General features: G+C 45.8%; 8 protein-coding genes, 1 long non-coding RNA gene and 1 pseudogene across 17 annotated transcripts in view; 7 read left to right on the top strand and 3 right to left on the bottom strand.

Annotated features, from left to right (window-relative positions):
* LOC136188475 (kinesin-like protein KIF23) overlaps positions 1-1,505 on the top strand; it is a 2,116-nt gene extending 611 nt beyond the window's left edge. Inside the window, exons 2-9 of the mRNA XM_065976206.1 lie at positions 52-158; positions 220-557; positions 612-745; positions 804-857; positions 914-1,013; positions 1,071-1,124; positions 1,180-1,277; positions 1,342-1,505. Coding sequence (XP_065832278.1) covers positions 52-158; positions 220-557; positions 612-745; positions 804-857; positions 914-1,013; positions 1,071-1,124; positions 1,180-1,277; positions 1,342-1,392 — 936 coding nt within the window. The 3' untranslated portion in view covers positions 1,393-1,505. The remainder of the gene's footprint in view (positions 1-51; positions 159-219; positions 558-611; positions 746-803; positions 858-913; positions 1,014-1,070; positions 1,125-1,179; positions 1,278-1,341) is intronic.
* A 490-nt stretch (positions 1,506-1,995) lies between these two features.
* LOC136188075 (SPRY domain-containing protein 7-like) lies at positions 1,996-2,860 on the top strand (annotated as a pseudogene).
* Positions 2,861-2,866: 6 nt separating this feature from the next.
* Positions 2,867-3,565, bottom strand: LOC136188474 (protrudin-like). The gene has a single exon (XM_065976205.1). It carries the CDS (start codon positions 3,563-3,565, stop codon positions 2,867-2,869), a length of 699 nt encoding a protein of 232 aa, XP_065832277.1.
* Positions 3,566-4,067: 502 nt separating this feature from the next.
* LOC136188074 (ras-related GTP-binding protein A-like) lies at positions 4,068-5,586 on the top strand. The gene is made up of 9 exons (XM_065975793.1): positions 4,068-4,142; positions 4,201-4,300; positions 4,368-4,434; positions 4,490-4,712; positions 4,763-4,858; positions 4,903-5,025; positions 5,073-5,164; positions 5,213-5,319; positions 5,368-5,586. The coding sequence occupies exons 1-9, from the start codon at positions 4,131-4,133 to the stop codon at positions 5,583-5,585; spliced, it is 1,038 nt and encodes a 345-aa protein (XP_065831865.1). The 5' UTR covers positions 4,068-4,130; the 3' UTR covers position 5,586.
* Positions 5,587-7,790: 2,204 nt separating this feature from the next.
* On the top strand, positions 7,791-9,136 carry LOC136187966 (uncharacterized). Of its 2 annotated transcripts, XR_010670062.1 has the most exons (6): positions 7,791-7,855; positions 8,325-8,452; positions 8,498-8,600; positions 8,651-8,767; positions 8,818-8,930; positions 8,980-9,136. It is a non-coding gene; the product is annotated as an uncharacterized lncRNA (long non-coding RNA). The 2 variants fall into 2 exon arrangements; XR_010670061.1 differs by having other exon boundaries at positions 8,325-8,600.
* A 29-nt stretch (positions 9,137-9,165) lies between these two features.
* LOC136188473 (T-complex protein 1 subunit alpha-like) lies at positions 9,166-11,087 on the top strand. The gene is made up of 9 exons (XM_065976204.1): positions 9,166-9,313; positions 9,436-9,456; positions 9,506-9,627; positions 9,679-9,776; positions 9,831-9,941; positions 9,996-10,177; positions 10,248-10,550; positions 10,612-10,735; positions 10,856-11,087. The coding sequence occupies exons 1-9, from the start codon at positions 9,166-9,168 to the stop codon at positions 10,884-10,886; spliced, it is 1,140 nt and encodes a 379-aa protein (XP_065832276.1). The 3' UTR covers positions 10,887-11,087.
* A 379-nt stretch (positions 11,088-11,466) lies between these two features.
* LOC136188117 (paired amphipathic helix protein Sin3a-like) lies at positions 11,467-13,989 on the bottom strand. Of its 5 annotated transcripts, XM_065975849.1 has the most exons (8): positions 13,812-13,989; positions 12,985-13,756; positions 12,860-12,923; positions 12,606-12,802; positions 12,457-12,541; positions 12,125-12,403; positions 11,904-12,075; positions 11,467-11,856 (listed from the first exon to the last, which is right to left on the bottom strand). In XM_065975849.1, exons 1-2 carry the CDS (start codon positions 13,941-13,943, stop codon positions 13,313-13,315), a joined length of 576 nt encoding a protein of 191 aa, XP_065831921.1. In that variant the 5' UTR covers positions 13,944-13,989; the 3' UTR covers positions 11,467-11,856; positions 11,904-12,075; positions 12,125-12,403; positions 12,457-12,541; positions 12,606-12,802; positions 12,860-12,923; positions 12,985-13,312. The 5 variants fall into 5 exon arrangements, with proteins under 5 accessions (XP_065831921.1, XP_065831918.1, XP_065831919.1 ...); XM_065975846.1 differs by lacking the exon at positions 13,812-13,989 and having other exon boundaries at positions 12,985-13,298; XM_065975847.1 differs by lacking the exon at positions 13,812-13,989 and having other exon boundaries at positions 12,460-12,541; positions 12,985-13,298.
* Positions 13,990-14,413: 424 nt separating this feature from the next.
* On the bottom strand, positions 14,414-15,917 carry LOC136188472 (zinc finger protein 862-like). The gene is made up of 2 exons (XM_065976203.1): positions 14,639-15,917; positions 14,414-14,526 (listed from the first exon to the last, which is right to left on the bottom strand). Exons 1-2 carry the CDS (start codon positions 15,915-15,917, stop codon positions 14,414-14,416), a joined length of 1,392 nt encoding a protein of 463 aa, XP_065832275.1.
* A 1,695-nt stretch (positions 15,918-17,612) lies between these two features.
* On the top strand, positions 17,613-20,626 carry LOC136188146 (rap1 GTPase-activating protein 1-like). 4 transcript variants are annotated; one of them, XM_065975881.1, is made up of 12 exons: positions 17,613-17,736; positions 17,799-17,888; positions 17,944-18,012; positions 18,072-18,110; positions 18,171-18,341; positions 18,393-18,648; positions 18,701-18,853; positions 18,913-18,981; positions 19,035-19,086; positions 19,566-19,683; positions 19,745-20,048; positions 20,104-20,626. In XM_065975881.1, exons 1-5 carry the CDS (start codon positions 17,717-17,719, stop codon positions 18,175-18,177), a joined length of 225 nt encoding a protein of 74 aa, XP_065831953.1. In that variant the 5' UTR covers positions 17,613-17,716; the 3' UTR covers positions 18,178-18,341; positions 18,393-18,648; positions 18,701-18,853; positions 18,913-18,981; positions 19,035-19,086; positions 19,566-19,683; positions 19,745-20,048; positions 20,104-20,626. The 4 variants fall into 4 exon arrangements, with proteins under 4 accessions (XP_065831953.1, XP_065831951.1, XP_065831950.1 ...); XM_065975879.1 differs by having other exon boundaries at positions 19,745-20,626; XM_065975878.1 differs by having other exon boundaries at positions 19,035-19,683.
* LOC136188471 (phospholipase A-2-activating protein-like) lies at positions 20,305-24,697 on the top strand. The gene is made up of 28 exons (XM_065976201.1): positions 20,305-20,517; positions 20,686-20,887; positions 21,040-21,106; positions 21,205-21,241; positions 21,297-21,402; positions 21,544-21,673; positions 21,728-21,799; positions 21,871-21,953; positions 22,007-22,097; positions 22,160-22,223; positions 22,278-22,315; positions 22,368-22,429; positions 22,488-22,540; positions 22,599-22,628; positions 22,681-22,737; positions 22,786-22,873; positions 22,926-22,993; positions 23,041-23,119; positions 23,176-23,271; positions 23,322-23,413; positions 23,468-23,582; positions 23,638-23,748; positions 23,797-23,996; positions 24,058-24,134; positions 24,183-24,255; positions 24,312-24,374; positions 24,431-24,526; positions 24,577-24,697. Exons 1-28 carry the CDS (start codon positions 20,305-20,307, stop codon positions 24,616-24,618), a joined length of 2,505 nt encoding a protein of 834 aa, XP_065832273.1. The 3' UTR covers positions 24,619-24,697.
* The last annotated feature ends 5 nt before the right edge of the window (positions 24,698-24,702 follow it).

Here is a 24,702-nt window from a genome sequence, read left to right as displayed (position 1 = left end):
AATAACGCAGGCCAATATAAATATTATATAGTCTATGACGTGTATTTGTAGTTGGATGAAGACAATGTCTACGCAGTCTTCGTATCATTTGTGGAGATGTACAACAACTACATCTATGACCTATTGGAGGAACCAGACGCAGACGAAGTTCATCAGAAGTATTATAGACAATACAAGAGAGAGAAAAAAGAATCAATGCAATTCCTTTTTATTTATCAGACCGCCTCAATGGAAGAACTTGAGAGAAGATCATCGTCACAATATGTACGTGAGTGGCGCGAACGAATACGAAGTGAAGAGCACGGAAGAGGCGTACGAGTTGCTATGGCGAGGCCAACAGCGACGACGCGTCGCTCAGACTCAGCTCAATCAAGAGTCGAGTCGAAGTCACAGCGTCTTTACGATTCGCGTCGTTCAAGCGCCCGTCGACGCGACGGGAGCGGAAATATTGAACGAGAAGAGTGCCGTCTCGATTAGTCGGCTGTCGCTCGTCGATTTGGCTGGATCGGAGAGAGCGAGTCGCACTCAAGCGTGTGGAGGAAAACTTAAAGAAGCCGGTCAGTAGTAATATGGAATTATGTGTATTATTTATTATTATTTATCTGTGTCAGGCAATATCAATGCTGCTCTGATGGTTCTTCAAACGCTTCGGGACAATCAAATGAACGGAACGAGTCGCATCGTTCCGTACAGAGATTCGAAATTGGCGCACATTTTTAAGAACTATTTCGATGGCGAAGGAAAGGTAAAGATATTTATTTGTGATGTCGCGTTTTGGGGGTGCAATTGTTTTTTTCATTTAGGTCAGGATGATTGTATGTATCAGTCCAACGGCGGATGAATATGACGAGAGTCTGGTCAGTTGGGATCATAATCATTTTCCTTTTTTATTATTCTTTAACAAGTTTTCTAGCACGTGATGCGTTTTGCAGAATTGGCGCAGGAAGTGGAAGTGGCGAAACCATCTGTCATGAGGTCATTGGAGAATGGCTTAGAGCCAGGCAGACGAAATGGTAATGACCTATACGAAACCTATAGGTACACTGTTTTCTTTATCCGTTCTCCTCTAGCTCACAAACTCTACAAGGAGGCAATGGAGCGATTGGAAGAAATGGAAAGAAAAGGTTCTATTTTATCTATTATTGACACTTGGCTCTTTGCATTGGAATTCCTTTGCAGCAGCTGAAGCTCCAGTGGAAGCGGCTCATCGACCATTTGAACCGTTGCCACCTCATGAGCCAATCACATTCACTTTCCCACATATTGCGGCTCCGGAAGTAAGATTTGGATAATATATGGGGGAACGTATTAGTGTTGTATTAAGCTTAATTCGCCTTGTAGAAGGATCATTATGTTGTTAGATTCGGTTATATTAACGCAGTTGCATGTTGACAGGAACTTTTCTTTATGATTACTTTCGTGGACCGAGATCTCATGAGGTCTTCTCATCAAATATGCATGCTGCATGCCAGGAGATTGATTGAATACTAAATAAATAATTAAATACTTTCAATATTGCAAACGCCTTCAGAAAATCTCTCTAAAAAATCAATATGGATATACATAAAAACTTTGATTAAATAATTATTAATTGACTGCATACCTCTTTCCTCTTGCGTAATCTCTGTCGTTCGTTTATCGAGTGTAGTGGCCATGAGCTCTTCTTCCTCTTCGTCATTCTCCGTTTCTTCATTGTCTGGATGAACTGTTCGTGTGACTCTCATGCTTTCTGTCACTATTTGTCTAATCTTGCTACTTTTGGGGATGGTCATGATCTTCATATTGCAGACCAAAGCAATACTAATTCAAGCAATTACAGCAATTGGGGTAATGCATATGATTTACCTCCAGACAAAGATGTCAACTGGCTCAATAGGCAACAGTTTTTTCAAACGGTTGAAATTGAAGTATTTGCCAGACAGAAAAAGAATTCTGATTTGTGATTGTTTTCGTGAGAATCTGATAAACTGTCAAATGTACGGGACCTTGAATTATCGATGATTCGATGTCGCTTGCGTTTCTGGTCTCGCGATCGCGAGCCAGGCCACATTTCGCTGAACGAAATGCCTCAAGTGACTCTAGACTCAAACAAAATGGGTAAGACAAAACGAGAAACGTCACAAAACGCGAAGTCCACATCGCTCTCCTCAGATTGCGTGATCGTGAAAGGAGGAAAACGCGTCTGCGGAACAGGAGCCGCATTAGCCAACGCACCCATAGTCCAAAACAAAGCCTATTTCGAGATGAAAATCCAATCCGGAGGTAAGAAAAAATCCCATCCTCCCTTGTCTTTCGACTCAAAGGCATATGGGGCGTCGGCCTAGCGACCGACAAATCGAAACTAGACATCATCCCCTTTGGAAAAGACTCCCAAAGCTGGGTCCTCCGCTCGGACGGAACAGTGTGCCACAACGACGAAATCCTCCACAAAATAGAGACTTTACCAGGAGAAGGAGACATAATAGTAAAAGAAAACATATATTTAATCTACTTGAGAGTATGAGATCTTTGTGTATAGAGCTGTTCGTATGACCACGTAGAACTGAATCTATTAAGTCACTCCAGTGTCCAGTGACTGGTATACGAGGTCAAATCTTTCCAATTTTCTACGGTAAGCTCACGTGAAAACGAAAACACCAAGTCTCTACAATCTAAATACGCATAGTTGATGACGGTGCTATTCTTGACGTTGCCTTTGCTGATTTTGCTTACCCGCCACCCGACGGATTCGAACATATAATAAAAAGAACATTTTATAGCAGGAGCCCTCGCGTCACGCCCCCCATTTCTAAATTTATTGCTTTTCGTCTCATCTCATAGATAATAATGTATGTCAGCTGCTCCAATACAAAACAAAGTTCACAAGTTATCTTCTTTGAAAACTCATGTAACACTTTAGACACACGGAAACAGTTTCTTCGGCGGCACCAGGTGCCGTCGCTTCGAACAGCGCCTTCTTCACGGCATGACAGCAGCAAGACGAACAAAACGTCTCGCCACAACGAGGACAATTCTCATACGACTGTGGCAATCTGCTCGTACACTGAAAACACCTCAAACCGCTCAAAATAACTCCTTCGTGATCGTCGTTGTCATTATCGCCGCCGCGATTTCGCCTTCGAGGGAAACGAGAAAAACCAGACAGTCTCTTCCTCGCTACTTCCGGTTCCGATGCAACGGAAAGTACTCTAGATTCCGTTTCGCTGTCACTACTGTTTTCACTGTCACTTCTTTCAGATGAATCTTGAATTAGAACGTGACTTTTTCGCATGGCATCTTCATTTATTTCGGTATCATCGTTGTCATCCGACTTGGGCGTTGTTTTGCGATCTTCTCCACTGTCTCCACTCAGATCCGAAGCGGAATCAACGGGAATCGAAGCAGCATCCGTCTTCTTAAAAAGAATTTCAATCATTTTTTCATTTCTCGTAAAAAGCCATATGACGCAAAAGAGCAAGGGAACGCGCCACGATACGAAAACGTAGCCAAGCCAACCAAGAAGTCCCACAAGTGAATATCCACTTGGTCTTTTCCAATAAAACAAATTTCGTATTTCTTCTCCCATATAGATGAGAGTCTGCGCTATTTCGTGGGCTTGGCCCACGAGGAGGCGAAATTGCTTCAGTTATTCGCGAGATTTTGCGACGTCTTCGTTGCAGGCGTTCAAAAAGCGTTTCTTTCCGTCTTTGAAACGTGGTTGAGCTTGTTTTTCGTCTCTTCTTGCAGGTAGAGCGCGTAGACTTTCGATTTTCGCGTAGCCGAGTAGAAGAATCGCGGGATATGGCGAGAAACGCTGCGGAAAGTAGATATTCTGCAAAAAAGCAGAGCATACAGCTCGATAGAAGAGCGTCGAGTGATTTTAGAGGCGATTTCCAGTGCGTGACGTCATAGATTTGACGAGCGAGAGCGATAACGTGGTTCTGCGAGTGCTGGAGAAAAGCGATTCGGTCCATAACGTTGTCTATGTTGAGCTCTCTCGATGCCATAAGAAAGTTACGAGCTACATTCGCCACTTTTCGAGAGAGAGTTGAAATGAGATCCCCGGAAATCACGTGGGGCTGACGGCACGTGATCTCGTTAAAACCCCCGTACACCACAGTACAACACCTTTGTCTCGTCGCTGCGAAATCATGAAGAAAAAGGTTATTCGAGCACGGCTATAGAATTTCTTAGTGCACGATTATCGATCCCCGTCGCTAGGTTCTTCTCATGGGAAAAAGCGGTTCGGGCAAAACGAGCATGCGATCGATCATATTCGCCAATTACATCGCGCGCGACACGCGCCGACTCGGCGCAACGAGTACGACAATCGCGCAAACCGCCCTCGAACACGATTGCATCACGTGACCCCGAATATTCTCTCGCAGTTGACGTCGAACATTCGCACGTGCGTTTCCTTTGCAATTTCGTTTTGAAACTATGGGATTGCGGCGGGTAATACACCCCTAATTTATTTATTTATTTATTTTATTATTTATTTATTTATTAGTCAAGAGGCTTTCATGGAGAATTATTTCACGAGTCAACGCGATAATATTTTCAAAAATGTCGAAGTGCTGATCTACGTTTTCGACGTGGAAAGTTGCGAAATGGAACGCGACGTGCATTATTATCAATCGTGCTTGGAAGCGATTCTTCAGAACTCACCTGAGGCAAAAGTCTTTTGTCTCATCCACAAGATGGATCTAGTGCAAGAAGACCAAAGACACCAGGCAGAGAGAGATAAAAAGATTAATATTATTTATTATTATATGTTTTGTAGATTTATTCTGAAAGGGAGCAAGAGCTTCAGAAATTGTCTCTTCCTTTGCAATGTGTCTGCTTTAGTACATCAATCTGGGATGAGACCTTATATAAGGCAAGTTTTATAAATTAGACAAAAGTCTCTATTTTTTCTTGTAGGCGTGGTCATCTATAGTCTATCAGCTCATTCCTAATGTGAAACAACTTGAAGCGAATCTAGATCATATTGCTGGTATCGTTGAAGCAGATGAAGTTCTCCTTTTTGAAAGAGCCGCCTTTTTGGTAAGCAAACAACCCACATATATAATCCATATATATAATCCATCAAGGTTATCTCTCAATCAATGAGGAGAAAGCACGGTGACGTGCACAGATTTGAAAAAATTAGCAATATCATCAAGCAATTCAAACTCAGTTGCAGGTCTCATAAATACATAACTAATAAAAAAATCAACTTTTGTTGTTGTAGCAACTTGCAGGCTCAGTTTCACTGCATGGAAGTGAGAAATTCTCGATTTTCCGCTTTTGTCGACGTTTTCACGTCAAATACTTATGTGATGGTCATTACATCTCTCTGTGAGTAAAAATTCCTATATGAGAGCTTTTTTGGAGAATTTGTTTCAGCTTCCGCTGCTATGCTCGTGAATATTCCAAATGCTCGCAAGCATTTTGAAAATTTGGAAAAAATCGACGGCGCCGCCACCTCATCTTTACACGCTATTCAAGTTCCCTTAGAGAGTACCCCGCTGGTGCTGACCTGTCTGTGCTTTTGTATGGAACTAGTATTATTACCCTATAAAAGTTCCCCTGGTCCCCAGATACGAAGATCCCACGTTACGTGAAAAAGCGATTTCCCTTCGTATCCTAAACAATATAGGTACGCGAGGGCGTGTCCAAGTCAAAACATAAAGACTTCCGTAGGCGTGTCTTACCGAAGTCCGGCTGTTCGCCGCCGTTGTAGGCGACTTTCGTCGACTCTACGCCGTCGCAGAGAGCGAGAACGTCGTCGTCGGCGAGATGAAATTGCGTCGTCGCGTCGCCTTGTCGCGCGTAATTGTGATCGAGTTCGATCGTTTCGCGAGCCGGGTTCGACGAACGACGACGGCGCTTCGTCGTCGATCGACGGCGTCGAGGAGAAGGCCGCACGCATCCGGGTTGAGAAGGCTCGATGACAAGTCGATTTCGTCGGGATCCGTCTGTTTGGGGAGATGGTTTCGAGGTTAGATCCGCGAGAAGTCGAGATCGAAGCCGCTTCGATTTTCTTGGGAGGGGCGTGGTCGCGCATGCGAGAAAAGACCTAGCTTCGAGTATTTCATTTCGATTGGGGGCCGTTTTCTAGCTGCGCAAGCGCTGTGGGGTAAAAACGGAGAACGTGTGCGTCTAAAAGACCCTTTTGGTCTTCATACGGGTGCTGCAGCTGAACGGCACGTGGCAGCGCAACGTTTCCTTCATTTTTGGAACGCTATTTGACGCTAAAGACCTCCGTTTTCGCGTGGGAACCTGCACCCCCGCAATAAAAACATACGGGCTATATCTGAAGCGCAAAAATAAAGAAACCCAAACTTGCTACTAATTGATCTGCCATGAATAAGTCATGATTTCACAGCGGTAGTACATCCCTTTCCGAAAGTAAAGAGAAAGTGAACGAAAAATATTGAAGCCTTGCTTTTCTTTCGAGCCAATTATGAATTAAGAAAAACACCCGCGCTCCGAGTATACGGGACTTGTCAGACGCCTTACGAGTTAACGCGCCTCGAGCTCGATGGTCTTTCACTCATCGGCGATCTAGATCATAACGACGTTCTCGGATCGAAGGCGCTCTGGGCGTTCTTCGTCGACGCGCCCGTACACGCGTAAACTACCGAGTAAACGCCTACAGTACACCCGAGCAAGCGCCCACCCCCCTTTTAGCTCCAAAATAGTGTACAGAGTCAGATCATTCGAAAGAAATTTTAGAGCTCTATCTATGGTTGTGTGTGTGACGTCATTAGATGTAGTCTCTATTTATTATTACTAGAGAATGATGGCCCGGTGTTCACCGTGTTGCCATCATGCAGAGCCTCCCACCGCTTACCGTACGAGAGTGCATACCATAGTGTGACGTCATAATTTTTTATGTTGTCACATATTCACGTGGTCCTTACAGCCGTTAGCTACTACAGCTCACTCCTACGTACATACTGTAAATACTTGCATGATTGCAATGTTTTCCTAATTAGGCGCTTTTCTGACGTAGTGTATTTGATAATGTGCTCTGTATTCTGTATTTGAGGGGGACCTATGCATGTGTACGGGTCATATTTCCTGTTACCCGTACACGCGTACATACCCACGCACATACGGCATGAGTGGATACTTTTGATTGTGACGTCAGAGCGTGACAATCAAAACTGTCGTTTCGGTTTCTCAGGGCATTTATAACACGGAAAATAGCACAGATCAATTGGAAATAAGGGTTTCTAAGCATTTTTTCCGTTTATGAAAGAAAAAACGCTTTATTCGCGTCGTAAATCGCCTTTTTTGGGGCACCGTTTTGAGCCCTTTGTCGCGCATGCGCTGTACGAAAAAACGGGCTTTTAAGTTACGTCACAATACCGAGCGTGACGAACAGACATACAGACAGACACTTCAGGTCCTAAGATCACGTTTGAGAGAGCCTCCCTCCTTCGTTATACGGGCTCCACCCGTACAACTGCGGTGGTCGGCTCCATTAATTTCGTGTTTTCCGAAACCGTCAACTTATACCCCTAACCCTATATAGTAGATAAGGGGAATTGACAATTGTTTTACTCCAGTCCGTTAGAGAATTTTAAGCAGTTTAATTTGGGTGTAGGGTCTGGTGGGCGTATTTGGGATTTGACGTCATATAATCGCTGTTTTTGGTATATCAGCTTTTCTGTCTTCATGAGTCTTGGGCTGTTGTTACGCTAGTTATTGTAATAGGAGAGAGCATGCTGAAGGTATTTGACGGTTCGTGCATTTTGCATGAGTAATTTCGCGTGGTGATTATCCGGGTTACATGTATACGGGACAGTGCTTTCAGTCATTGCTTCAAAACGGCTTCAAATAAAGCGAAGGGGACGAGAGAGGCAAAGATCGATTGTCGCGAAAGGTAGGTTGTGTATTCGCGTGTCGTTTCACCCTGCGCGTTGCGGTTTCTGGGCCTCATACACGTTCGAAGGATTCTACTACATCTCTCCTCTGTTCCTTACGCGGTTTTAGGGGTTTAGCCGTTTCGCGGCGAGGTTTGGAGCGTGTTTGAGAGGCCGTTAACGCTGCGCGATGGAAACTGGGGCCTCGAGAACCGCGTTTTTCCCGTGATCCATGGGGTGTCGAGCGTCGTATATTACGCGGTTAGGTTTTAATCGTGTTCCTGTACATGGTTTTCTTTTCGTTTCTACGCGAACTCATCTCTTTCGTGTAATTTTTTAGGGGGGAGGTTCCTTTAGGTGCGTAGATAGAGTTACTTATTTTTTCTTCTTTTGGGGGGGGGGGGGGGGGGGGGGGGATTTTTTAAACAAGGAGGTCTGCCCAAATATGTTGTGCAGAATTATTTATTGTTTTCTTTCTCATTGTTTTAGTGTTATTCTACCGGTGGGGGCTCATTCCAGGGGTTCTATCAGATAAGTGCCTCGTAGTTTTATGTGTTAAAGGGGCTTTGTTTTTTGTGTTTTATATAGGAAGGAGGTCGAGCGGAAGTTAGCATAAGGTATCGGTTTGTTTTTGGATAATTTTTTACTCTCTTTTTATCTAGGGAGCTCACTTGGAAGGAAGAGAAGAGGACAGAAGACACGCACAGGAACGGAAAGGGATTGACAAGGAAGAAGGAGGGGCAAGTGGAGGAAGACTATCAATAGGTACAGAGTTATTTTGCATATGTTTATCACACTTTATTTCTTTTATTCAGGAACACTCAACGGGATGGAATGAGGGAGGATGCAAGAGAAGGACAAAGGCCACGCACAGGGAAGGAAAGGGATCGACTTGGAAGAGGGAGAGGAAATTAGAGGAAGACTATCAACAGGTACAGGGTTATTTTACATTTATTTATCACACTTCATTTCTTTTATTTAGGAACACTCAATGGGATGGAGCGAGGATGCAGGAGAAGGATACAGGACGCGCACAAGACGGAAGAGGGGTCGACAAGGAAGAAGGAAGGGAAATTGGAGGAACACTATCAATAGGTACAGGGTTATTTTACATTTGTTTATCACAATTAATTTTCTTAATTAGGGGCACTCAACTGGAAGAATCCCTTCGGGCTCTCTCAAACGAACGAGAAATTCTACTGAAGCCCATACATGCAACTGGGGTGCACGGGGTTGGTAAACATTTTACGAATCAATTTTTTGTAGGTGATTAAAATCGGATTAAATCCACGTGCTGTCAACGCATGCGCAGTCGCTTCACCGAAAAAACATGGCCCATAAAGCACTTGCGATTACGTCACGAAATGACGTATTTATGCCCAAACCCGTATTTCCGCAGGGCAAACCCGTATTTTCGCAAGGACTGTTGAGCGTTCGCGGCGAAAGAGCGTCGGGCGATAGCGTTCGCTCGCAAAACGGTACGCTCTCCACGACCCGCGAAGATCCTAAAGCTGACGCCTTCGAAAAATCTCCAGTAATGGCCGCTTCGTCGATCGCGAACATCGTGAAGAGCTCTCTAGGCCCAGTGGGACTCGATAAGATGCTCGTCGACGACGTCGGAGTAAGTCGGGGGTCCCCTCGAACGTTTCGAGCTCGCGTATCGTCTCTAGGACGTGAAAACGATGGCGCGACGATTCTAAATTTGCTCGAAGTCGAGCATCCAGCCGCGAAAGTGCTTGTGGAATTGGCTCAATTGCAAGACGAGGAGGTCGGCGACGGAACGACGTCTGTGGTAAGAATAGAAATGAAGGCTCTCTTATTTTTTTTAATTTATTCTTTTTAGGTAATTATTGCCGCCGAATTATTGAAGAATGCCGAGGACCTGGTCAAGACTAAGATCCATCCTACGTCGATTATAAGCGGATATAGGCTCGCGTGCAGGTTTCGTCGTGGAATATTCAATGTTGCGTTTTCTATGCGAGATTCTCCCCATAGGGAGGCTTGCAAGTACATTCTAGATCATTTGGCCGTCAGTTTGGACGACTTGGGCAAGGACTGTCTCATCAATGCGGCAAAGACGTCAATGTCATCGAAGCTCATCGGAAAGTAATAAGAAATATTGAAATTTTGGCTTTCCGTTTTTTGATTTATTTCTCTTAGTGATTCTGAATTTTTTTCGAAGCTAGTCGTCGACGCTTGTCTGGCCGTGAAGCGCGCCAATGCGAAAGGCGAGGTGCATTGTCCAATCAAATCGATCGACGTCCTAAAGGCGCACGGCGCGAGCGCCCAGGAGAGCGTACTCGTGAACGGATACGCGCTCAATTGCACAGTCGCTTCCCAAGGTAATATCAAATATTTATTTATTTTATTTATTTATTTATTTATTTATTTTAACTGCGTGTCTCCCCGTAGCTTTGGTGAAGCGCGTCGCGTCGCCGAAGATCGCCTGCATCGATTTCAATCTTCAAAAATCGAAAATGGCTTTCGACGTTCAAGTCGTCGTCGAGGATCCGGAGAAGTTGGAAGGGATACGCAAGCGCGAGGCCGACATAACGAAGGAGAAGATCGAGAAGATATTGGGTACCGGTGCCAACGTCGTCTTGACGACGGGCGGAATCGACGATCTCTGCTTGAAGTATTTCGTCGAAGCGGGAGCGATGGCCGTGCGTCGATGCAAGAAGGCGTATTTGAAGAGAATCGCTAGGGCAACCCAGGGTTCGGAAAATAAATAATTAATTAATTAATTAAATGAAACCTAATGGTGTTTTTTTTCTAGGTCAACTCGTATCCACTCTAGCGAATTTAGAAGGCGAGAATTCGTTCGATAGTTCGTTTCTCGGAGAAGCGGAAGAAGTGGTACAGGAGAGAGTATGCGACGACGAGCTCATACTCATCAAAAAGTAAGCAAGCCTAGTATAGAGTCCAACACTTAGAAGTCTCTAAGAGAGAGAGAGAGAGAGAGCAAGACGCTCTTTACTGCATAAACATAGACATAGAGAGAGAGACTCTGCTTTCCCTAGACTCACAAGGCTCATAGTGCCGCTTCCGTGATTCTCCGCGGTGCCAACGATTTCATGGTCGACGAGATGGAACGGTCGCTTCACGACGCGCTCTGCGTTGTGCGTCGCGTCATCGAGTCAAAGTCGTTCGTTGCCGGCGGTGGCGCCGTCGAGGCGGCCCTATCGATTTATCTAGAGAACTATGCTGCCATGTTGGTGAGAAAATTTAATAAATAATTTTCGATATTGGCTAGTTTTTGTTTGGTGTGGTGATGTATTGGGGTTCTAAACATGTACGTCATGCGGATAGTTATGCGGATTAGACCGCGCGCGGCGCGTGAGCGTGACGCAGCCTCGCGCAGTCACAGTCGACGTTAAGTTCGTTAGCGTTTTTAGCGGCCGTTTGAGCTCTGTTCGGGTTTGCAGCCGAATGCGAAGACGACAGGCGTTTACTTCGAAGTGGGAAACTGGAGGGATTGCGTCGAAAGACCGTAGTGGGGTCTCTTTGAGGATTCCACCGTCGTGAATCAGCTAATTCAGCCGTTCCATTCGCAACGGATACCTCTGAGACGAGAAGCAGGCACTAGAAAGCGAGTAAGAGCAAAATGGGGTACGCCGACTGGTGGCCCTTTACCGAAATTCTCGCGTTTTTTCCCTACGTTTAAACTAACTGCCATCTTCGCCTCTACCACCTATATATAATATGCTTTCTCTCTTGAACGCACTTCTAGGCTTAGAAGAAACTAATAAAAAAACTTTAACTAATAATTTTAATCCGTATTGATTTCCCCCCCGGTTGCAGTTTTTGCTCTCTGCTGTGTAGCAGCTTGACCCAGGAGTAATCCAAGATTCGTTGCGGATGACGTCATTGGCTTGCTTGGAGCACTTCCGGGTGAGGATTGTTGTTGCTGTTGCTGTTGCAATCGAGCAGTCATTTGAGCAGTCGCTTCCGGAAGAAATTGCCCGAATTCTTGAAGAAGATCCTCTTTGTTGTGAAACAATTTAGCTACTTGATGATACACCTAAAAAATAAACAATTAAAAATGAAAATATTCTATATGATTCCTACTTCGCTTTTGGACAACTTTCTGTTTCCGGTTCCCTTATGAAATCAATAAGATTAATACCTCATTCTAATTATTGATATTAATGACGTCTCTCCACGTTCTCTGCTCCTTTTGATATGTATGCAGAATCTCCAAGAACGCCTTATACGTCTCAGGTCTCGCTTGAAAACGATTCTAAATAAATAAATAATAAGATTTAATCTAATCGTCCACGCCCACCCGCCTTAATCTTATTGACGTAATTAATTGCGTGATTGAATTCAATTAGCTGCTGAGCGGGCTGAGGATGAAGAATGGCTTGCGTCGCAGCCACAGAAAGCGCGTTATAACCCATTTGAGCAATGGAAACGCCCCCTCCAGTAGCCACGCCCACGGAACCCGTTCCCCCACTAGCAGAAACCTGTTGAACAGGTTGTGTTGGCTGAGAGGCTGGAGCCGATGACGTTTGTAGTTGTTGCAATGGTAGTTGCTGTTTAGACAGAACCGATGACATAGTGATCACCTGATCAGATTAAATAAAGATAGGTACGGATTTTGGATGTTTTCTTTCATTACTACTTGTATTGGCTCATTGGGTATAACTTCGATTTTATAGCCAGGAGGAAGAAAAGTATTGGAACCCATTATTATATCCGGGTGTCTACTCACACAGCCAATCACACCAGGAGTATCAATACTGATACAATTAATCCATTGATAAATACCTCTGCGACTTGAATTCTTTCATGATGTCTAAGAAATCGTTGTAGACTTGTGGTTGATTGCCGAATTGGAGTTCGACTTGATGCAGATAGGAGAGAGCGTCTTCGAATTTGAGTTTGAGTCTTTGAAATTGTTGCTGGGGAGCCGGCTGAGTGGACGCCTGCGCTTGCGCAGACTGAAATGACGGCGTCAATAACAACTAACGAAAGAAGGAACATTTTCGCTTTTATTTACTTCGCGACGGTCTTTTTCTTACGTGCGCGTGCGGGTGGTGGTGCGCGGCGGCCGATTGTGCGCGCGGAAGACTCGGTTGCGACACGCTGAGAGAAATTTTCGTTGCGAGGCAACGCGAGGGGTCCCAGCTAGCGCTGGAAGGCTTACGAGAACGGTTGCGAGCCGATTTGAGGCGCCTGGTATTGCGCTATGCCGACTTCGCTCGGAAGCGACTCGAACGAGCGTCCTGTCATCGCCGGATGGGGTTGGGGGCCGGGGAAAGCGAGGCGTCGGAAAAACGGGCGCCGGCGCGCTCGCTTCGCCTTCTTCGGCTCGCTGGCGTTTAATCGATGCCATAGGTAGACGCGGAGAAGCAAAGCGTGGATTCGAACGGATTTCGGAGCTCAACAAAAAAATCTGCCTCGATATCACACCCCGTATGCCACGTGCAAACTCACATTGCACAGTATTTAATCCAACAAAAAATCATTTCGCATTACAATTCTTGTTTGCCTTGCATTTCAGCCATTTTCTTAAACGCGTTCTCCTTCACCTCTTCCTCCTTCTTCGTCTTGGCCTCCTTCTCGCGTCTCTCCTCCGCCGAGGCACCGGGCCCCCAATAGGTCTTCTGCTCTAACTCAACGCTCCTACAGTCTTCCTGCGTAATTAAAAAATCTTTCACGTCCCAAGCGACACTTCCGTCCTGTATAACAAATATAGCCCGTATATCATCCAACATATAGCGTTGGGTGTGAATATTTGCGTTGAAAAGAGAGGACTGCCCCGCGCGCGCGATCACGTGGTGTCGGCGACCTTTCTTAGATTGTTTTAGCATGTCATCGACGTTTGAAATCGGTTTTGATAGATCGAACTGGACGTTCGGTTGTTTTGGCGGTTTCAGATGAGCGTAATCGTCCGGGTCTTTTTCATCTTCGTTTTCCTGCAGAGAAAAATCGATATCCGGTTTAGAGTGTCCCGGATTCGTCTGCAAGTACCTCCCACTTATCGAAAAGCTGGTCTATTTCCTCGTCCGTGTAGTCGGTTAAAATCTTTTCTGTTTGGGACTTCTCTTTCGCGACGGATAAGAGCGAGATGAGGACGAGAAAGCGAACGAAAACGAAAGTCATTATATACGTCAGGGCACTAAAAGGCCCTACGTCACACGAAACCCGTATAAACTACTGTACAACTGGTCGCTCCCCCCGCACACCTTTGTGGCAACATGGTGGCAACGAACAGTGCCCGAACGACGCGACAAGTCGACAAACGATCGCACCCGGGTTCGAATCGAATCGGTGAGTTTACTTCCCCCTCGAGAGCGCCGCGAGCGTTTCCTTCGCGGAAATCGAACGCGCGCCTTTCGAACGGCTGCGGGATTCGAACGAAGGGCGTTCGACGAGACTTTAGGATTTCTACGCACCTTTTTCAGTGTTCTGCGCAGGATATTAAGAGTGTGGGTTCCTAAAAATTTTTTGGGGGGCGTGGCTAGCAAAGTCCATTTTCCTGCATTCTGGGAGAATTTTTAGGTGTAACATATTATATGCACTGACAGTACTAGTGACTACAATCGACTATTGTCCTAATGGTAATCTACTTTCTAGAAATTCGTCTCTTCTTTTTCTTCGCCCAGATATCCACAGCTCTCTTCGCGTCGAATTCTTCTAACTTTGGACCCTCGATCGCTATTCGCAAAAGGCTGTCGAGCGTTTTCTCAAGCATACGATTCCGAACACGCGTTTTTATAATCTTAAGTTGTGAAAAAGTGCGTTCAACATCCTCAACCACCTTGTCTCGCATGGAGCAATCAGGCGGCCCTTTTCACGTAACAGAGACTGGACAGCCTGCAATCCTGCAGTGCGAACCGCACTATTATCGAAGAAGTCAAATATTTGACGAAGAATACGAGAGAAAATTTTGACGTACGGAACTGATTTTCCCGCTTGAGTTGAGGCCAAGTTAAGTCTGTGAGCGGCGCAATGTACGCCCAACACCGACGGAGAAACTTCTTTTATTCTTGTAACAACGCCTTTCCGGCAACCAACCATTGTTGCTGCCCCGTCCGTGCCAATGCCTCTGAGTTTACCGATGTCTAGGTTAGCTTGCCTCAAAAACTCAAACACTCGGGCAGCAATTGTTTCAGCGCTAGCAGTTATCCGTCGGTCTTGATCTTTGCTTTCGTCTCCCGGTTGTAGTAAGTCCATGACTTTCAAGAAATGGCACTTCAACTCGCCAGACTTATCTAAGAAACGACCATGAATAGCCAGCTGTTCTGTTATAGTGCAGTCTGTCGTCTCGTCTATCATAATGGAGAAATGCTTGCTTTCTCTCATTTCCTTTAGGATTTCATCTTCTATCGATTCTGATATGGCAAATATCATTTCCTGGATAGATCTGTCACTCGTGTAAAGAGCGTTTCTAGCAATGCTAATTTCTTCCTTAACGTTGACTTCGAATAGTTGAAGCAAATCGAGTAACGGCTCAAAGTTTGTCGTGTGGGGTATTCTCTGCTTTGCAAGGAAGTATAGGCTTGCAAAAGCCTGCTCCATACCTTTTGATGGCAGAGCAGGATTAATTGTAGCAGGTATAATACGGTTTGTCTCCTGAGCTTTCTCGTGTCTCAGACATTCACGGTGAGCCGCGCACTTCTCGTGACGAATTACGCTCTCAAGTCGCAGGCGCGTGCACGGCTCTTTATTCCAAGTCGTTCTGTTATACGGCTTCTTATCGTACTTCTTACACCACAAGCAAATCATTCCTTGCCTTTCGGCATCGTAGCGCAACCAAGGACGGCCAGTGATCCATTCAACATGAAAACTTTTGGAATGCTTGCTGCTTGCACTAGTGCTCTTGGAGTGAGTGCTCTTGGTGTGCGGTCGTGCGGAGACGTCCGGCGAACCTTGATCGCTGTCTTCGCCGGACGCAGCATCAGAGATTTCGTCGTCAGCGTCAGAAATTTCGTCGTCACTTGGTTTCGCACTCTTTTCATAAATGGCAGCCTCAGCTTCTTCTTCACTGAGTTCAACGCAAGCTTTTTTCGTTGGAGACGGGGTACTCGAAGCAGACGAAGGGCTAGCGCGAGCGAAATACTTCAAGAGAGACATCGTCGTAAGGAACGAAGAAACTATATACGGGAAAAACTTTATAATCTAATGGAGCCGACCACCAGAGTTGTACGGGTGGAGCCCGTATAACGGCGGAGGGAGGCTCTCTCAAACGTGATCTTAGGGCCGGAAGTGTCTGTCTGTCTGTCTGTCTGTCTGTATGTCTGTTCGTCACGCTCGGTATTGTGACGTAACTTAAAAAACCCTTTTTTCGTACAGCGCATGCGCGACATGGGGCCCAAAACGGTGACCCGAAAAAGGCGATTTACGGCGCGAATAAAGCGTTTTTTCTTTCATAATCGGAAAAAATGCGTAGAAACCCTTATTTCCAATTGATCTGTGCTATTTTCCGTGTTATAAATGCGCTGAGAAACCGAAACGACAGTTTTGATTGTCACGCTCTGACGTCACAATCAAAAGTATCCAGTCACATGTACAGTATATGGGTGGGTATGTACGCGTGTACGGGTAACAGGAAATATGACCCGTACACATGCATAGGTCCTCCTCAAATACAGAGCACATTATCAAATACAGTGCAGTACGTGCCAGCATAAATGGCCAAACGGGACTTTTAGTAGCGCGCGAGGAATTCAGAGCGTAGTTTACATTTGGCGTAGTTTTGACGTTTGATCGTCACATCAAGGATTTCCAATGAAGTCTAGCATTTCTATTTACGTCTATTTTGTAAGAAAACGGTTTTGATTTCACCGCAGACAACGTTTCTATACGTTTTGCTAAGAACACAGAAAAGTTCGTTTTTTTCCAGTTTCAAACAACATATGACGGCTTTCATAAACTCATCTATCACTTTATACCATTTTCTAAAACTTCATTATCTTTGATTTTCAATACAGTAATTCGGTGGAAAGAAACGGATGTCACGTGACGTAAATAGAAATGCATTTTTTTCCGTTAGGGATCAAGTTAGAAAGAAACTCACTCTATAAATGGCTTCTCACGTGCATTGTTTAGAAATTTATTATCGGCGAATTTGAAAATGTTCTTTCCTTTACAAAATTAGCGCGCGCTAAACTTGCAAAAAATTTAAATCTTTGGGAGTACGTCCCACAAAAGTCAAACTGACATCCCTGTTTAAAATAGGCATTAGAGTGATTTTCGTTGACACACAGTGACACTGTATGTCTTGCAGCGAGTGATCTACAGTGATCTTAGCGCGCGTTTTGTGGCCATTTATGCTGGCACGCACTGTACTGTACGTCAGAAAAGCGCCTAATTAGGAAAACACAGCAATCATGCAAGTACTGTATTTACAGTATGTAGGTAGGACTGAGCTGTACTAGTAGTAGCTAACGGCTGTAATGACAACGTGAATATGTGACAGCATAAAAACTATGACGTCACACTATGTTATGCACTCGCGTACGGTAAGCGATGGGAGGCTCTGCATGATGGCAACACGGTGAACACCGGGCCATCATTCTCTAGTATCAATCTGTATAGGGAAAAAAGAGATCACAAAAGAACAATATCAAACATGCGCTCTAAAACATCGTAAGCACTGAGGGGCGGACAAATTTAGTGAGGGGCGAAGGGCTTCGAGTCAGGGTCCACCCGCCCCGCGCCGCCCCTCGTGGGCAGAACCCTGCTTTTTGTTCATATGCTGTGGGGGCGTCACCCGCGCAGACGGACTTTGCGCCTTGTCAATCGTTTGCTTGTCTAACGCTCGCTCTCTTTGTTTGATTAAGGCTCGAAATAAAGCAGGGGGGCGCCCCTTCTTCCTACGGATTCTTCGACAGTCTCACTCGACCGAATTTAGCTTTCTTTTTCGATTTCTCATGTCGACGCTACCGCGAAGGCGAGTTGTTGTTCATTTCGTATCTCTATTGCACTCTTTAACGCTCTATTTCCTCGTTTTAGACTCAAACGAGCGATCTCGTCCGAGCGGAAGAATGACGTCAGAGCCGCCACCACGCCCCTTCGACGCAAACCAATCGACCCGATTCAGAGGTACAGGACAAAACAGAAAAAAATTTATTTTTTATTTTTATTTTACGTGTTCTAGTTGCTCGACCTACTCTTCGACTTTCAAACGGATCGTTTGGATGATCAACGATGTTCTTGGCCTGATAAGGTGTCACTGACATTCTCGGAACAACGTGCAAATTTTTCTATATTCGGATTTTCGCGCAGGATGCTCGCAGCGCCAGCATGGCACGTCGAGTCGACGCGGTTCGGCACGCCAAAGAAAAAAAATTAAACAACCTATTTATATATATGTATTGATTTTAGATTTTGAAAAAGGATGGACCACGCCCCATGATTTTGTTACCAAGCGAGGGGTTTCGATGTCACGGCTGGTCGCCAACGGACGAGGAAAAAGAAAAAGATAAAAATTCAATTGAATGCAAAATTCAATCCGATGAAATGCTAATGAATTATCGACGTCACTTTCTAAATAAAGTACAAAGAAAATAATAATATATATATATATATATTTATTTATTTTATTAGGATCATGAGAATTTCTATTGCCTTGACGATTATCTCGGTCCACTTCTCATGTCCCTTCGACGCGTTTTAGCCAATCAACAGCCGTCTAAATCGATGCGAAGTTGGGAAGAATATCGCGTCATTGCGAGAACGCGACAGGATACGTTTTGGCAAATTATACCGACGTCCGAGTTTCCTTCGGAGGATCCGAGATATTGCCAAATATGTTTTAAAGGAGTAACACGTGGCGCGAATGCGTCCCGCTACGGGAGACGAGGTCCTTGAATATATAATAATAATAATAATAATTTTTTATTATTTCTTGATAGGTTCCGGATAATTTGCAGACGAAGCACAAATTTCAACGCATCGGTCAAACGGAGGAGGAGGAGGAGATGTTTGGGAATGGAGCATCATGGAGCCGCGATGGAAGAGTTTCTTGACGTCATAGGAAATACGGTCGACCTCAAAGGATTTCAAGGGTAAAGAAAAATCATTTATTTATTTATTTATTTATTTATTTATTTATTTTTTTCTTTAGCTATGCTGGGGGTCTTGATACTAAGAATGAAACAACTGGATCTCGTTCTGTTTATCCTGAATAAGGAAGGTATGTTTATTCAAATGATTTCTATATGACGTGACAGGTTTTTTCCTCCTAAGGGATGTCATGACGTGTCGACCCTCCTCAACGCTCGTCTCTTCGTCGCTCGAGGTAACAATACCATGTAGTTTTACCCTCCGGGCCAGTAGGCGGCTCCAAACCAAGCCTATTCGCGTGCACGAAACGAATTCCCTTGGCCGCGCGGCTTGCTCGCTCGCGTGCGCGTTCCACCGCCCCCTCCGCGACGGCCTCGTCGAAAAGAGATTAGACTTTGTTTTTACGAAGTCTTGACGGATGCGCATCGGTCTCTTTGGCTTGGCCTGGTGCCCGTCAAATTAGCCTCATAAAGCGTCCGCGTCACATCGATTTTATGTCGTCGTTCGAGGTCCTTGCGCAAGTCGTAGTCTTCTAAAAAAACTGTAGTAGGACGCGAGAGCCGTATTCGCGCCTCGAGAACGTGTGTGGCTTTCGTCTTTCGTCTAATTGACACCGCGCCCGCCTACTTTACCGCCACGAGAGCTGTCACACGTACTCCTCGTTTTATCTCGCTCGCTCACTCTCTCTCTCTCTCTCGCTCTCTCGCTGTCCAGACGTCTCCTGCGGTTTCGAACGGTCCAATTTGTGCGGCTGGTCGTCGTCGCCTCCCGCGCGTCGCGAGTCTCGACACGAACGCGACACGTGCCGTCGACAGCGATGGAAATTCGTCCGGTATACGCCGAATTGAAAAACGATACCTTCGGCTTAATGTTTATATTCGGAATCCGTCCAGGACGAGTGGCTTACTTACGCGGCGAAAGCGGTCTCCTATCCAGCCCTGCGCTCTACGCGGCGCCGCTCTGCCGTCTCGCCTTCCGCTATCGACTCCCCGACGACTTTTCCGGCGCGCTTCGCGCGTCAATGGGCAACGAATCGGTGTTGAGAATCGACCGGAAGTGGAACGGAATGTCGTCGAACGACACGTGCGCGCCCACGTGGTCGTGGCGTCCCGTCGCGATTCGAAGTATTGAACGATTCGTCGTCTTTGTGTGGGCCCGTCGCATTGGACGACGTCGAATCGACTGACTGCAATGCGGGTATGAAACGATCGACCTTCAAACGTTCGTCTCTCGATTTTTCTCTCTTTCGAAGTGACTCCGACAATTTCGGCCAATAAGCTCGCTTTTGAGGTCGAAACGCGGCAAGCCTTTGCGTCTCGTCGTTGCGAAGACCGGCTTCCCGCCTGCGTCGGTGTCGTAAAGGGGACGGAAACCCCATTGGCGGTTTGTTTGCTTTGCAAAATCAAGGAACTGTTCTGTATCTCGCCTAGAGACTAGAGAGCCGCCCAAGAGAATGTTGAGCTACGATCCGAAACTAATGGCGAAAACCGTACCGGCTGATTTCCGTCATGATCGTAGATTGGCTACGGCGGCGGCGGCGGCGACAACGCCTTTGGCGGAGGCTAAGTCGGAGAGTCTGGATGATGTTTTTGAAGATGAACCGGAGTTTGATAAAGGGTATCAATTTGAATCACGTTGTGCGGCGGCCACCTGTAGACAGGCGGAGGTCAGAAACGGAATTGTAATTAGACGCTTTTGCCTTTTTTTAGTTTCTACGCTTTTTCGTACAGTATCACGTCTTTTTAGCGAAGAGTACAGAAAATGCAGATATTGTATCTTCGTGTTTACATACCGCTACTTCCCCGTATACATCCTTTGATTCCTTTCATGTCAGCTCGTCGGGCATCAGGGCGACGTCAGGACGGCCTGCTCGGGCGCAGAATTTGTAGCTACGGGGTCGCGAGATCGCACGGCGCGCTTGTGGACAGAGGAGACCCCAGGAAGTCGATCGTACACCGAAACGCGCTCTCTCGCCGGTCACACGCACTACGTCACAGCAATCTGCTACGTTTACCCGACCGAAAAACATCCGAGAGGCAAGACGCACGAGAAGGAAATAGAGCCGAAAGCGGTTTTCGATTTCTGTGACCAACGAACGGAAGTCAATTCTCTTTTCTTGATCTCGGAGTCTAAAGAACTAATTCGTCAAAAAAGGACTTTTTTTCACGACAATTATTTTCTCCTGCAGGATTAATAGCGACGGGATGCCAAGATAAACTGATTCGACTTTTTGATCCTACTTCTTCGGGTAAAGAGTGCCTTTGAACCGATCTTCTCTTTGTAATTTCCCTGTATATAGAACCCGTTGACGTCTTGTCGGGTCACGCCGATAACGTGTGTACACTGTCGTCAGGGAAATTCGGGAGTCTCCTGTCGGGCTCCTGGGACAAGTCAGTGAGATCGTGAGACAGGAGAAGGTCAATAGAATGATTCGCTTTTTCCAAGAACGCGCGTGTTTGGTTGGACGGAAAATCGGTATTGACTCTCGCCGGACACACGCACGCCGTCTGGGCTGTTGCCGTCGTGCCGAAAGACGGGCTAAAACTGACGGGTAAGTTCAATGTCGAGAGAATCCGTACCTCCTCAAAAAAATTAGAATAATACACGTTTGGAGAAATGGAGTGTAGAGCCGTCTGTTACGTTTAAACCCGTGCGAGACGACGAATCCTTTACTATGTGTGGCTTTTTGCAGGTTCGGCTGACAAGACGATTAGGCTGTGGAAGGTGGAACACTGCGAACGAATTTTCACAGGGCACGACGACTGCGTTCGCGGTCTAGCCGTCGTGTCCGCCACCGAGTTTCTATCGTGTTCAACTGACAGGTCAGATACTCACGCGAATAAAAAATGTTTGCCAAGAGATTTTTCTACACGCAGTTCTATACGGCGTTGGCTAACTAGCGGCGAATGCATTCAAGTGTACTACGGACACACCGCGTTTGTTTACAGGTATTTCGTGTTCCCCCAGTATATATATATATACTGTATATGCACCTATATATCATTATGAGCGTTTGTAGCGTTGTCGCTGTGCCAGACGGAGCGTCCACTGTCGCCGATTTCGTGTCGTCGAGCGAAGACAGAACGTTGCGCGTGTGGAAAGGTTCAACTCTGCGCGCTTTTTTTTCCTCGGTTGGCGGTTGACGTTTTGCGTAGGAAACGAGTGCGTTCAGACGTTGACTCATCCCGCTCAGTCGGTTTGGTGCTGCGGCGTATTGTCAAACGGCGACATTATCACGGGATCGAGGCATGCATTTCTTTTACTAACTAAAACGTTGTGGTGGTGGTGGTGATACGTTCTATGTTCAGTGACGGCGTTGCTCGAATTTTCACGACTGATTCCACGAGGACAGCCGATCGAGAAGAAAGAGATGTGAATTCGAGAAAGAGCTCTTTCTATAGCGCGTGTGCTATCCTACTGTTTTAGGCGTTTCAGCACCAAGTTGCATCCCAGTCCTTACCTAGGCAAGTCTAGGTCTCGGTCTCCTTGCGTTATTTATTTCCAATTCTACTGTAGCAGTCAAGTTGGAGACTTGAAGGTGTCTGACAAGGCTGGAATTGAGGCACTGCAAGCCCCGGGTAAATGGCAATCAAAGAGTTGATGAAAGCCTGAGCTCAATATTTGAATTTTATGCAGGAATCAAAGACGGTCAGACGAAAGTGGTCAAAGTTAAGCCTCACGCGTATCAGGTAGAAACGATTCGTATTTACGTCGAATGTTTTTTTGCTCATTGTCGGAATTTTTTAGTGGAGTGCGTCAGCGCACGATTGGATAAAGGTCAGAAATTCTTTTGTGCACTTGCTGGCACGAGTTGAGATTCCTCGAACAGGTTGGCAAAGTTGTGGATGCAGTTGGATCAGATAGGAAACAAATGCTGGATGGCAAAGTGCCAAGACTCGTGCCTACGTTAGCGAAATATTTACCTGCTTATTAGGCATACGATTACGTGTTCAACGTCGAGCTCGACTTAGACACGGGCCCACAGACAGGACGCTCTTACCGGCTGGGATACAATATTACAGGCAAACTAGTCGCACGTAATAATCTTCTCGAAATCGATGTGTTGTCTCGTAGAGGACCCCTGGTTTGCCGCCCAGCAGTTTCTTCAGAAAAACGAGTTGAGTCCCATGCATTTGGACCAAGTACGAATTAGAATCAAGCAATCAGAATAATAGCATTCTTTGCACAGGTGGCTCAGTTTATCATAGAGAATACGAAGGGAGTGACCGTTGCATCGGCGTCAGAGGGTCCTTCCGATCCTTTCACTGGTACTTTATGCATTTGATATGCCGCGCGGGAGTGACGCATCGTCTCGCGCCTGTAGGGGGAGCTCGTTATGTTCCAGCGGGTCCTAGTTTTACGGGTGGTGGCGCGGGGGCGCCGCGTCCACTTCCGAGCGGGCCATCAGATCCATTTACAGGTAAACAAAGGGATTCAATTGCCTTGGGAATTTATTCTTCATTTCGATAGGCGGAGCGAGATACATTCCTGCCAACGTCTCCGCCTCGAGCGAGCAGCAGGTACACTGTAGACGTTTTTCTTCTAATCCGTATTTTCCAAAGGTATTTATCAGAGCGCTGTCTCTTGCGTCCTTGCTTTTACGACCTTGCTTTTAGACGACTCCAATCACGTTTGGTACCATCAATCCAGCGGCCGTCTTTCGCAAACTCGTCGAGTTCAACGAAACGTTGACAGGTCGACTGTCTGAAACGGAGCTCCAAACTGTTGATGGTAATGAATTGATGACCCTCGTTTGGTTTATCGTTTATTTTTTTGTGTAATGCAGCCATTCTTGAGGCCAGTTCTGACTTAGAAAAATTGACGCCTCTTGTGAACGACCAGAGTACCTCTGTGCTGTGGAAAATTTTATGTTGGCCGGACGACATAGTCTTTCCAGGTAGGAAATCGATTAAGATTAAAAACCTATATTATGTACGCTCTTCAGGCTTAGATGTCCTTCGCATGGTAGTTCGCTGCTTACCTGGCAATCAGCTTATGTGCGCTAGAGGAGCCGAATTTCTTGAACGACTCATACAGCTGCTGACCGTCGACAACTCGGCGGCGAACATGCTTTCGTTGCGCGTTTTGGCCAATCTCTTTGCTCATTCTGTAGGCACTACGCTGCTCTGTTGCAATGTAGATCAGGTAAAGAGGCGCTCGCTCGCTCTTTGGACAGTTACCGTTAGAACTTTATTTCTCGGCTCAGATTTTGGTCCACCTTGAATATGTCGTAGAAAACTCCAACAAAGGGGCTCAAGTAGCGTTATCGACTGTTTTACTAAAGTGAGTATGTTTTGCGTATAGTCTATGTGATTTACTAATTATTGGCAGTTACGCTGTTGCGTTTTGTGACGGTGATAAGCAAGTTGATATCAAAGGAACTTTACTGTCCACCCTGACTAAAGTAAAAAGCTTGTTTGCCTTTGTCTGCTTAGTAAAGTGTGATCTCTTTCTTTGCAGATGCTTCGTAATCAAATTGACAAAGAGGCTGCATTTAGAGTTCTAGTAGCCATAGGAACCCTGGTATGGTCAGTATAACGCCATGACATAGAATGTGACTTTCTTTTTGTATCGTTTAGCTTTCAAGTCATCGTGAAAATGCAGGCGCTTTGGCGCTGTCTTTGGAAACTCAAAAGGCGGTGTCGTTGTGGTCAGGAATTGTTGAACCAAAAAAGGTACTGTAAGACGAAAAACGGGAGCAAACAGATGAATAAAATTTCTGTAGGTTGGCGAGTGCGCTAAAGTGGTGGAAAACATTCTTGCGTAATTTTTTTTGTTCTTGTTTATTTACAGTTCGTTCCCCGGGCAACTTTCCGTGGGGTTGCATAAACGCACGTCTGATAGACCACGT

Source organism: Oscarella lobularis, chromosome 6, assembly GCF_947507565.1.
Source record: "Oscarella lobularis chromosome 6, ooOscLobu1.1, whole genome shotgun sequence".
Taxonomy (NCBI): domain Eukaryota; kingdom Metazoa; phylum Porifera; class Homoscleromorpha; order Homosclerophorida; family Oscarellidae; genus Oscarella; species Oscarella lobularis.
This window is presented reverse-complemented; position numbering and strand designations above follow the sequence as displayed.